Genomic DNA, 12,478 nt, shown 5'->3' with positions numbered 1-12,478 from the left:
ATAAATAAATGTGAACAAATATGGAAACAAATATTGACTCTTCTCTTGGTGATTGTGTAGGAACTAAAATTCAGTACATGTGGTTCGGTGTCAACTTATTCGGTCATTTGAGACAAAATTGCATTCAAATAGACCCGCGTAATAGGAACAAAAACAGTGCGAAAACAAATCATTTTGCAACTTTCTTAAGAGCTCCAGAGGAAGACTATTTCCTTCTGCGACGTTAATGATTTGTTAGAAAATTCGAAAGACCCAGTCATCAATTTTCGAATTTTGTTAGAAAAAGTGTATGAAAATCAATAAGGTGCATTTTCCTTTACAATAACTAATAATCATTCGTTTAGTCGTCAGTTTCCTCTGGTTTCACAAAGAATTCAATATGGGCTATTCTACCTGGTTGCTGATAGCCAACTGCATCGACATGTGTGTGTAAGGGTTTGGCAATTGAAACCAAATGCTGAACTTTTAACATTCCACCTCTCCCAATGCTTAACTTACTTCCTCTATTTTCTTTAATAACACTGCTAGGCATGGTAGAAGTTGTTGCTCTGAGGAACTTATATTTGTACCTGTTGATAAAATGCAAAGTAATGACATTAATTTACTGCAAAAATGGACAACTAATACAAACAATAGTTATAAAAAGGGGGGAAAATAGTACTTGAAAGAAGCTCGATGATCACACTGAAATGCTACCAAGAGTTCAGAATTGACATAATACATGAAATCTATCTGAAAAAAAAAGAAAAAAAACTGTATATGATTATTTAATATTTCGAAGCAACCAACATTTGATCATTCAAGTTGAAAACAATACAAACCTGTAAGTCTCCATGTCCTTCGGCTCTTAATGTAACAGAAGGGGGATCTGGCTCTAGAATAATCTGGATGCTTGATCCCGGCCATTCAAGATCCTCAATAGCTTCTTTTAGTGCTGCAGACTGGGTTTTTAGATTAATAATCAGAATATTAGTCAACATAAAATAGAAATATGTTTTTTCATAAGTGTCAACTTTAGGAAATCGAGTATTTTCCATAGAGTATTCAGAGTTGACAAAAGCATAAACATGCTCATCATATTAAAGGGTTCACTGGTAGCAACTTATTTGACTGCATATTGAAGAATTCAGAATTCATAAGCAACGACTTTTATTTTATGAGTTAAAAATGTGTCAAATTTAGAAGATAATAAATCATGGAAACAGAATTTGAATTTGATGGCGTACTTTAACAGTAAAGGTTAAAGGGGTGGCCCCTGCAGGTTCAAAATTATAGTTCCATGCAGCTGTATCTGGAATCCTTGTTCTGATCTCTGCACAAATACTGGCATCCTGCGAATCTACAGATCTAAGGAAGTGGAGAAAGTATATTTAAGAAAACGACAAGAAAATTCTACAAAATGTTTCATTGAGCTATCAAGAATCTTATTGAATAAATCCTCATTATGGCTATCACATAATGGAATAACAGAATCAACCAGAAGTTCATACTTAACCGAGAAAATTATAAAAATAAGACACGTAGAAGTTATCCTTTGATTATGTGAATTCATTTTTGTCCAATAACTAAATTCAGATTCCTTTCTGTCAGAAATATTTTCATAACCAACCAAATCTTTTGACAGTCACCAACAGTTGATAGGCATACCGAACTTGCTGATTTGACTTATGTACCTATATTAAATATCTATAATAGAACATTGTGTGTGGACTATATGCTGATGGGGCTCATTCACTAACCACGACATTCCTTTCCGTCGAAGATTGTCACTATTACAGATTTTAGAATAGAAACCCTAATTGGCAAGACAATTGTTGCTTACACAGAGGATGCAATTGAAGCATCTTTCACTAGCACTCATAACAGAGTTTGCTAAGACAAATTCCGTAGGCTTTAGAAAGATATAGGATGAAAATGAAACAAAAGGTCGGCTTGGTTGCTTTCTATTTTCAAATGTTTGCGTGGAAATGGTGTGAATGTTTTCACTATGTTAGTATTTTTACCAAGTAAAGACATGATCCAATGTACTACCTTAGTGGCCACAGACTCCAACATGACCTGGCAACTTTCCAATGCCACTACAGTCTCCAATAAACTATCATCACTCCCATCATTTGTTCCGATTCCAACTTGTTAAATTACACTCATTCCTTGACTATAATCTTCAAAATTATGCAGGTTAAACTCATGTTTAATAACTATAAATATAAGCTAATGGCCATGACCCACGAGTGCCTCGTTTGTTGCAAACAAAAATTTGCACCAAACATACCGTGATTCCATTTCATGATGCTTTTGAAAGTTAAAATTTGGCTAAGAGTTAGTAAAATGTGGATTAAGTTCTAACAAGACATGTATAGGAAATAGAACTAATGGGCAGTATCATCTTCTTCCATGAATGCACTGACATGATTTGTTAGTAATATTCCTCAAATTGAAGAGTCATTGAGGCTTAGCTACTTTTCTTCATGCGAGGTCATTTAACATAGCAAGCACAAAAAGAAATTTGTTCAGTTGCCACGTGCGTGACAACTGAAAAAGGCAGAGAATTGCTTGTTTGTCTGTCAGAGGGAATATAAGGAGCCTTGTAACAAGAATTGATGTATAGTATTATTCTCACTACAGCAGAAACTCTAGTAATCTTTCTTCTCTCACCCATGTATGTGCTAAATCATGACTGCGTCTACATTTTGATATATATTATCATTTCTACCCATTGAAATAGTGCTAACAACAATCACCACAGTTTCAAGGATTGATTTATGAATAAAAAAACGGAAGGGAATAGTTAGTTACACACTTGAGAAGAAGCTGCATGTCAGGACCTGGATATTGAATCTGAATAACGCTAGATTGACCAGGAAGTGAAAAGGCGTTCAAGCAATCAACGAAATGCCCCAAACTCACTCCAAAACGAGGTCGTCCTCGTGCCTTGTAATCGTAGCGAACGAAAAGCTGCAAATAAACACCACACACACACACACTCAACTGAGATGGCGAGAAAAAATAAACCCAATAAATGAAATGAAATCAAATGAAGAAATTGGTACCTCTCGTTTGAGATAAACCTTGGCTTGGAGGCAACTGCTTTCTTCGACGATTAAAACGATGCCGTGTTCCGACAACTCCAACACAGCATCCTAGGAAGATAGTTAAGGAGTGAGTTTGAAAAAAAAAATGAAGGAGTGGGAGAGAAGGTGGTTATTATCACCTGGTGGCGCTTCCACCGAACGGCGGTGAGGGCGTCTACTAAGCCTTGAACGTTTTCGAGCTCACAGATAACATCTGGGGCTTCTTCCTCCTCCATGTCCGAATGGCTCATTCTTCTTCCCTTCCCAAAACCCTTCTTTCTGTTTCCGCTATAAACTCCACTAGCTACTACTGAATGCAAGTCACAACCTAAAATGTGAAGCACACAGTTTCAGTGTAGAAATTTGCTACACTGGTAAACGATGCCATGGAGAAGATTTTGTCGTTCACTTTCCCTTGATTTTGGTAGTTTCATTGTCAAAAGAAATCTGGGTCTCGGTAATTTTGCCATCATCCTATTCTATATAATTGTTATATGATTAATTTAAATTTATAATGATGTTTTTTCTTTTGCTAATTCAGTTAAATATAGTGTTTTATGTTGTCTATTTATAAAAAAAATGATTATATGAAATATAATGATTATTAAAATATTGAGACCCACAAACATTATTTAATTCTAAAATATATTTTATTACTGCCTTATATATTACAAATTTATTTTATAATAATCCAATATTATAAATTTGTAATAAAAATACAATATTTAAAATAGATAATTGAATTGAAAAATTAAAATAAAATATATTATTACCTTTTTTTATTTTTATTAAATAGTAAACATGTTACTTAACTAAACTATAACCATATTAGTATGATTTTTATTTTTATTTTACCGTATTTATATTAACTAATATTTCTTTGTTTAACAATAAACTAATTATAATCAACAATAAAGATTAAATAGGCCGACTGGAAAAGATTAGTAATTTAGTAAAAATATTTTTTATTTTGTTTTAATTATATTTTTAGTTCTTAAAATTAGAAATGAAGCTCAGTTTAATTTTTTAATTAAAATTCTGTATGTAGATTTAAAAATGCAATTTCAACACAGCAAATTTACTATTTAAAGATAAAAATTTAATGAAAAAAATCATTTTAATTCTTCAAATTTAGTATTTGTGAATTAAATCAGTTTTCTTTTTCCATATTTGAGAGAACATTTTAAGAAAATTAATGACCAAAAACAGATTTACATCAAATTTCAAAAGCTAAAAATGTAATTTAGTCTTTTTACCTAAAAAGAAAAAGTAAATGAGTCCAACAAACACTGAGAATACATACTATGAGTTCACAATTAAAATTTCATACAATATAAGGAAAAAATCAATATCAGTCTACAACAAGACAATTAGTTTTGGTCTGATATGCACAAATTAAGCCAGACTAAACAAAATCCATGTTAGTTCTGAGCGAGCACTTGCAGGTGTAATTACTAATTAGTAGTAAAAGAACATCACTCATTGTTGGGGATAAGACGAGGTTACCTTGAACAATATCAATTATTAATGTACATTTCATAAGACATTCAATTTTTTTTTGCATCAGAAGAAAGTAAGCCCATCTGTTCAGTAAGTAGGTCCATATTTTGAGATTTTTCCCATCCATTTTCAGTTGGTTGCACCTCATTCTCATTCAATACTTCAGCACCATTCGTTTCAAAATCCTCTGATACCGGAGTTCGCACAATATCATCCCAAAAGTGAGGATAGTTCAACAAATCATCGATGTCTGGTTCAGGTGAAATACTATCAAAATCAAGGGGCAGTGACATATTCACTCCAAATGAAGCAGGATCCATGTATCCGTCACCACCAGTTTCTGGTGCCATATAATTTTCTTGAGGAATATCGAGAATGTTTCCTGCCACTATATCTGGTATTGTAGAAAGGTCCGGCATGATTTCATCTGTGTGAGTAACAGGGATAGCAGGTGCATTAGGTTCTCCAACTGAAACATTTATATTAGGATATGTAACTTCTCCACAGGCTGCAACTTGGGGAGAAGATAGAATCCCAGGTTTTCCAGTTGAATGGCCCTGCCCTTGAGTCCTTGTTGCAGATGGAACATGAGAAGACTGCAACTTAGTTGGAGGGACCTCTTGAAGTGTTACTCCAGAAGATCGAGTCAAAGAGTTTCCCCTGTCCATTTCACTGGATGGTGATGAATGATCACCAATCAAGTAATTATCGGGGTTATTACTGAAAGATTCTAGTCGAGAAGCATCCAATTTCATTATCTGCCTTACCATTGCTTTTGCTGCTTCATTTATCAGAGGTTGATATTTAACAATTTGCCCATCAGAAGCAGCTGTATGTTCCATTTCACCAATACCTTCCTGCTTCAGTCGACGTTTTTTGTTCGCCTCTGTTATGCGTCTATTACTATCATTTTGCTGTTGTACAAACTGAGCTAAGAAACCAGGGCTCTGAACAGCCTTTGCAAGGAATGACATCATTTGTTGCTGTCGTTGCTCCATTCCCTGAAGGCGCTGAACCATAGTCTGCAGCTGGTTATCAGTAGATTGCTGCTGCTGCCTCAATCTCACAAGCTCTTGCATGAGCACATTCTTATCTCTCTTGAGAATCTCAACCTCTTCCTCAAGTCCAAACTTACCAACTTCTACACAAGCCCCAACCGATGAACTCTGTCCATGTACTTGTTGTGCTTGTTGATTATTATGACCATGGGCAGGTTTCCGCCGAGATATAGTCTTAAGCAAGTGCTTTTGACCCCTTAAAAATCCCTCATTTGCAAATTCCCAGCGATCCGGGTCTACCTTTCTAAATCCCTGCTTAATGATGAATTGTTGTAAGAAACGTAAAGGTCACAAGGAGGCCAAATGCAAAACTTTTTATTTGATATACGCATCATTTGGCATGCACAAACAGTCGAAAATCTTGAAAGATGAAATGAAAAATGGTAACATATGGATAAGATGCAACAATATAGCAAAAATATTAAGCAGGCAACAAAACAGAGTAATTCATTTAACCCACATCTGCATCACATAGTCCTCCATAGCCTGAGACAGGTTCTTCTTGGGAACTAGATTCTAGGCATAGTTAGTCCCATACACCAGAGCAAAGCATCCTAACTCAAGACTTATGTATACAAGATAAATTATTTATGATTTGTATACTGCACACCAGCCAAAACACATGCACCACCAAACTTGTGTGTATGCATTTTTATTACAATAAATTTGGTATATATTATAATAATTCAATGCTACTTGTTTCTTTAACCCAGACTCCTGTGGAAAAAGTATGAATCTAATTCAAAATTTGTAACAAAACAGAATAAGACTACAACTCTACTGAATAATAAAATAAGATAAAAACAATATTTTCAATAATAAAATCAAAGAGTAAAAGACAGAGCAAAGAACAGAGGTCTTTGTACACTGTGCAGAACAGAAAAAACCTTGAGAACAAAGGTGGGAAGAACAGGACAGGAGTTGCTACAAACAAGAGCAAAGAATGCCATGAAGTCCTGTAGAGTGGCAAGAAAATGACAATAAACACATGTAAATGGTGAAATTCAAACCATAAGAGGATGCGCAGCAACAACTATGATTCCCTAACAATAGTAAGGTGCAAAATAGAGGGAGAAGTACTGCCGAAGCAGAGGGGGCCAAGATGGAATTCATGATTCATCGGTAGTGACTGTGATGCCACAATAATGCCATAATTTGAAAAAACTTGGGGCTGCAAGAACAGCTTTATGAAAATGTGATGATGCATTGCTCTGCGCATGCAAGGGGATGCATAACGAGCCACGGTGCCACAACACCACAAAATCCCACAATCAACTACTTGATTTTGGAATTTAGATACTTAACCCCTGCATATAAGCATACAGACCAACAAGGTTGTCAAAAATTTTTAAGTAAAGCTGTGATGCTTTCACAAGCTAAACTCCCAAGAGTTACATAACTTGAAATGTTTAAAAAACTTAGACACGCAAACATGGACCAACATCCCTGTACATATGGTCATTAACGGTTATCATTTGATGTGGCTCCAAAACTATGATTCATCCCGTGTTGTTAGGATATCACAAACTATGGTTATATAAAATTTAGAAGGAAGTAGCTGTATTGTACAGAAAACTAGAAAACAATTGTGTATAAGTTTACCGAGTCTATACATGTTTATCCAGAAAAGATTTTGACAACGAGCTTCTTGAAAATTGGATTTAGGCTTAATGCAACTCTACAAAACTAGCTTGCAATGTAAGAGTTACACTCAAAAACATATTATAATTCAGACGGATCCATAGTTGATATAGGTTTTCCAACACAACTCCTCACATCAAGGATTGGACATCTCAACCATAAGACTAGATATTTGGAGATAGTCCGAAAGCAGCTTGATAACCCACCCCACCTTGCTATAATAGGCTCAAGAGGATTTAGGCCTGACTTAACCCAATAATACTAGCTTGAATTTTGAGGTTTGCACTTACTTACATACATTAATTTGATCACATCCAAACACACCCATTCAAATAGAGAGATGGACATCTTCAGTGTGAGATTTTATATTGACATTGACTTCATAGCAAGTGACATGATAACCAAAGAACTTGTTAGGATAGATTGTGGTACATTTTAAATAGTAAATTTAGGCCTAACTCAACCTACAAAACTAACTTACAAAGTAAGAATTGCTTCCACTTTATATTATAACTTGACCATATCTCTAGTCAATCAAGCTAAATTGTTTTCTATAGCCAGAATTGGAAAATCACAAGGTCTACAAGTTAGCTCAATATTTTGACATCAAAAGCACCCCCAAAAACCAAAGTATATAAATACCTCTTAACTTGGGTAGAAATGTCAATAAATAGCTATAGCATTTAGTTTAAATTGATCTCCAGAAAAGCAAGTAAAGTAATGAATAGAATTTGCATTCTAATAGAAAGTGTTCAGCAGATCTGGAATAGAACGGTGAACGGGTGACAAATGGCCTTTACCATTCAAAATCACCTAGCTAACACTATTTAACAAAAACACCAAGTTCAATGGCTTGGAATTTGGGTTTAAGGCCTACTTCAACTCCCCAAAATCAACCTAGAAATTGAAGACTGCCCAAGCTCTATAAACACTATTCAAGTAGTACATCTAGTTGATGAAAAACTAAATCACCACACCCTTGAAGCTACAATTAGTGCAATCCCCAAACATGGCACAACTACAGTTGCCTAGGATTGGATCACTATTAAGGAGGTTTTTCAACGCTACCCTCCATTCCTAGGGCTACCAGCTTGGAGCATGGCAAATACAAATGATCCAACCACAGATCTAGTGTAAATTTTGATATCATCTTAATAGTTGATTTTAAGCTTAATTCCATAAACTAGTTGGAAGAAGTCGTAGCTAAATCAGGCTAGGGGTGACCGCACTACACAAAAAGGTGGTTGCAAAGATTGTTAATTCCATTTTCCTAAAAAATCCTCAACTTTCCACAATAAAAAAATAGACAAACTCAACTTAAAACAAATCATTTTTCGTACTCAAAATGAAGTTACACGTTCAACATAGTAAAACCAACCTACAATCAAATTTTAAGGTATCATAAAATATCATCGGATCTAATCACTCTCTATGTTTTTTGCACCGAACATTGACGCATCCCCTCAAAATAGATGACAGACCAATCAACTAACATGCCTTGAGTGATCACACAAATAAACAAGCAATCAAGTAACTTATGTAGCAAGATATGTTTCCTCACATTCCCCTCAGGTGGTCCATCCCAATAAACAAGAATCGCAATCCATTCACTCTTCATAATCATCCAGACAAAACAACGCATAAATTTAATTACGTGATTGACCCAACATATATCCGAAGTTACTTCCTCAATTATTATTCCAACTTTAAGACCCCACTATCTACTTCAGTTGAAACGACGACCAAGGACATCAACATAAAGAACAACTCAAGAACAATTCAATAACAATTCAAGAAAAAGCCCTCCATTTCCCACTCGGAAACAGTTAATCCAGTTGACAATTACCGGTAAACAACGGTCCATGTGTTGAAAACGAAAGTCAGAAGGGGTTTACTTACGTAGGTGTTTAACTGGCGAACGAAGCTGGAGAAGTTATTGTGCTTGAAGTGTTTGGGCAAAAGGTCTCTGGCGAACTCCGGAGGGTTCCAAACAATGAAGCTGTTGTTTGTTGGACTCCACGACACAATCGAGTCCGTCGAAGGGTCGTCCACCATGTCGTACGTCTTGCTCAGGAAAGGCGGCGGCGCGTTAGCGTTCGGAATCGGTGTCGGCGCCGCCGTCGACACATCTCCGCCCCCACTGCCTGCTCCCTCCATTTCACAATTTCGATAATAAAAAATCTGAACCGAAAATTAAAAGAAAAAAAAATGCTGGCTTTGGTTATGTGTAATCTTGTATTCTATGGGAATGAGAAAGAAAAGGAAAAACTTAAACCCTAGTTGGAACCTGGGGATGCAAATTATGAAATATACACATTTATATGCATATATATATATATATATATATATATATATATATATATATTATAGTGTTCGAAAACTAACCAGTGAGAAAATTTTACAGACAGAGAAGTTAGAGAGAGAGAGAGGGTATGGACAATGATGGGGTCAGGATTCAAAATGGGCATTTATTTATATGTGAGCGAGAATTGAGACCGTACGATATGCATTTTTCAGGAAAGAAAAATATCTGTTAGATTTTTGTTTTCTGGTTTTACTGAAAAACTTACCATGGGACAAATTTCGAAAAGGGAAAGGGGAATGCTGACACCAGCATCATAAGTGAGCCCTTTGATTTTGAAATTTGTCACTACATGTAAACAACTGTGTTTCTCCATTTTTGTAATAAAATTAAAATTCAGTCATTATAAATTAACGTAACTTTAAGGACAAAATAGTAAAGAATATATGCATACAAAAGTTTAGTTTTTTTTAAAGAATTTATTAAACATAATAAGTTTTCTTGGCTTTAATAGAAAATTTATAGATTTTCTAATTCTACTTTTATTGGTTATACATTATAAGATTAATGTATATAAATTAATTCAAGATTAAGCGAAAAATAAGGATATAAATGACAAAAGTAATTAATGTTGTTTAAAAATAATATATATATATATATAATAATCAAATTAAAACAATTTATTCAGTCAAAATATAATTTTATATTATATTATATTATATTATATATATATATATATATATATATATATATATATATATAATCAATGTGAAGGTGAATTAAAAAAAATTATATTCCATCTAGAAGTAAAACATTACGATAAAAGTTAATTTAACGCTTCCTAATTTAATATTTGACAAAACTAATGTAAATTTTACAAAATGTTATTCCATCACCAACTTTATATAAAGTTAATCTCATTCACTTATCGGTTAACACATTTTTATTCAATATTACTTGAAAAACGTTTTAAAATATATATTTTATATAAAGTTAAAAAATGATTGATTCGGATTTTTATAAAAATTGAGAGATAAAAACATATTAAATAATATATTATTAATATGTTTATTAAATATTAATTTGTTTTAATCATTAAATTTTAATTTCATATAACTAATAATTATTCACATAAAAATTGTAAAAACTAAATAACAATAAAATATAAATAAATTATTTATATTTTAAAAAGTACATGTTACATTGACTTTAATTTATATAAAAAATACTTAAAATAATTCTAGACATATATATATATATATATATATATATATATATATATATATATATATATATGCATTATTGTACTTTGATTTATATGTAGTTAATAATAAACATTAAAATTGTTTTTAAGAAAAGCTTTAGGCAATAATTATTTTTGTCTTTTTTGTTTCTTTAGGGAAAGCTTGACATTGATGTAAGACCTCCGTGACAATGCGTGAAAATGACACGGGAAAAGATAAGAAAACTTAGCAAGAAAAGAAAGATTGTATTGTCGCTTTGAAGTTTGCACCGTTTTTATATTAAAAAGGTCTATAAATATTTATTAAACCACTCATTCTCAAAAAATAACTAAACATTATTCTTTTGTATATAGAAGTAAAATGGCTTTTCATAAGAAAATCCTAAATTTTTTTGTCACCAAGACATTAATGATTTATTTTGACGTGTCTTTATAATAATAAGTTTTGATGAAAAATATCATAGGAAAAAAATCAAATTTAAAAATAGCAGTGTAAAAACTTGATTTACGTTGTTGTCCAAATAACACTAGTAAATGAGAAATTGATGTAAAAATAAAGGTAATGATGATTGATTGATTACTAACATAGTATGTAATATATATTACATTTCTTTCTAGCAGTGATGGATGAAATATGTTATGAGTATCTACTTACTTTGATTGTTTTAAGTTTTTTGGAGTGTTATTATTTCTTTCCTAAATTTAGTCAATATAATTATTTTTGTTATTTTTGTAATTATTTTTTTTTCACTTTCATGATTATGTAGATATCATTATTATTGTAAATAGTATTAATTATCTTGTAGAAAAAGAGATGAAACAACTTATAATAGAATCATAATATTCTTAAGTAAAATAAAAAATTTATCGTAACTATCAACTATAGTTTTATGTATAATAATATCCAAATATTAAAGTTAAAATCATAAATATGATTTCTAGAAAGAATTGATAAATGAAAGTTTGTTACAAGCGACAACTATATTATTCAAAGGAGAAGTCAAATATATTAAATTATACTCAAAATATGTTTTTTAATATTATACATAAAGTATAAAAGTTTACACATTAACCATTAGTTATAGTGTTTTGTTTGAAGGTAAACACTTAATCTAATAAACACCTTTTTTTTGTCTTCATTATTTTTTTTTTCTTTCTTTTCTTTTTCTCGTAGGGGATCTTCCTTCATTTATCACTTTGACATCATTAGTATTTATTATTTTCCTATTTAATTCTTTATTTTATTTTATTACAGGTTAGGTTAGAATTATTGTTAGATATTATTTCAACTATAAATTTTATTATTTAGGAAGTATAATAAGATATTATTTCAACTATAAAATTTATTATTTAAGAGGTATAGTTAGATATAATTTCAATTATTAATTGTAGTCGGAGAGTAAAGTTAAATATTTAAAATTGTTTTATCATTTATCATAACTAATGTTAAGATTTAAAACCTCATTTAATTAATATAGGTTAAGTTTAACTATATTATGTAAAACCCTAGAAAAATGATATAGAAAAATGATATTTTGGAAGTGATAATGATTTAAAAATAGTGAGACTTGATTATTTTAATATTAAAAGGTGTTAGAAGTGGACTTTAAGTCTAACTCAACTATACAAAACTGACTTGTAAGGTGAGGATTATAACACACAC

The 12,478-nt window shown here is 32.1% G+C and overlaps 2 protein-coding genes across 3 annotated transcripts; both read right to left on the bottom strand.

Moving 5' to 3' along the window:
* Positions 1–259: 259 nt before the first annotated feature.
* Positions 260–3,538, bottom strand: LOC114176548 (PCNA domain-containing protein). The gene is made up of 7 exons (XM_028061621.2): positions 3,212–3,538; positions 3,051–3,140; positions 2,801–2,955; positions 1,227–1,347; positions 822–941; positions 662–732; positions 260–569 (listed from the first exon to the last, which is right to left on the bottom strand). The coding sequence occupies exons 1-7, from the start codon at positions 3,320–3,322 to the stop codon at positions 341–343; spliced, it is 897 nt and encodes a 298-aa protein (XP_027917422.1). The 5' UTR covers positions 3,323–3,538; the 3' UTR covers positions 260–340.
* An 838-nt stretch (positions 3,539–4,376) lies between these two features.
* LOC114178366 (heat shock factor protein HSF8-like) lies at positions 4,377–9,761 on the bottom strand. 2 transcript variants are annotated; one of them, XM_028064213.2, is made up of 4 exons: positions 9,656–9,761; positions 9,170–9,451; positions 6,517–6,585; positions 4,377–5,881 (listed from the first exon to the last, which is right to left on the bottom strand). In XM_028064213.2, exons 2-4 carry the CDS (start codon positions 9,425–9,427, stop codon positions 4,619–4,621), a joined length of 1,590 nt encoding a protein of 529 aa, XP_027920014.1. In that variant the 5' UTR covers positions 9,428–9,451; positions 9,656–9,761; the 3' UTR covers positions 4,377–4,618. The 2 variants fall into 2 exon arrangements, with proteins under 2 accessions (XP_027920014.1, XP_027920017.1); XM_028064216.2 differs by lacking the exon at positions 6,517–6,585.
* Positions 9,762–12,478: the final 2,717 nt, after the last annotated feature.

The sequence above is a fragment of the Vigna unguiculata genome, chromosome 3 (assembly GCF_037176805.1).
Source record: "Vigna unguiculata cultivar grain cowpea cultivar isolate G323 ecotype 2 chromosome 3, ASM3717680v1, whole genome shotgun sequence".
In the NCBI taxonomy this organism is placed as follows: Eukaryota; Viridiplantae; Streptophyta; class Magnoliopsida; order Fabales; family Fabaceae; genus Vigna; species Vigna unguiculata.
The sequence above is the reverse complement of the archived record's forward strand: the minus strand, read 5'-3'. Positions and strand labels throughout refer to the sequence as shown.

Excerpts from the sequence above, each read along its gene's own strand:
- LOC114176548 (XM_028061621.2), bottom strand. The coding sequence starts at position 3,322 with ATGAGCCATTCGGACATGGAGGAGGAAGAAGCCCCAGATGTTATCTGT. Across the intron at positions 3,141-3,211 it reads TTCGGTGGAAGCGCCACCAG|GATGCTGTGTTGGAGTTGTC; the intron begins GTGATAATAACC and ends CTATCTTCCTAG. Across the intron at positions 1,348-2,800 it reads GACATGCAGCTTCTTCTCAA|ATCTGTAGATTCGCAGGATG; the intron begins GTGTGTAACTAA and ends CCACTTCCTTAG.
- LOC114178366 (XM_028064213.2), bottom strand. The coding sequence starts at position 9,427 with ATGGAGGGAGCAGGCAGTGGGGGCGGAGATGTGTCGACGGCGGCGCCG. Across the intron at positions 6,586-9,169 it reads TTCGCCAGTTAAACACCTAC|GACTTCATGGCATTCTTTGC; the intron begins GTAAGTAAACCC and ends GCCACTCTACAG. Across the intron at positions 5,882-6,516 it reads TTCCCACCTTTGTTCTCAAG|GGATTTAGAAAGGTAGACCC; the intron begins GTTTTTTCTGTT and ends ATCATTAAGCAG.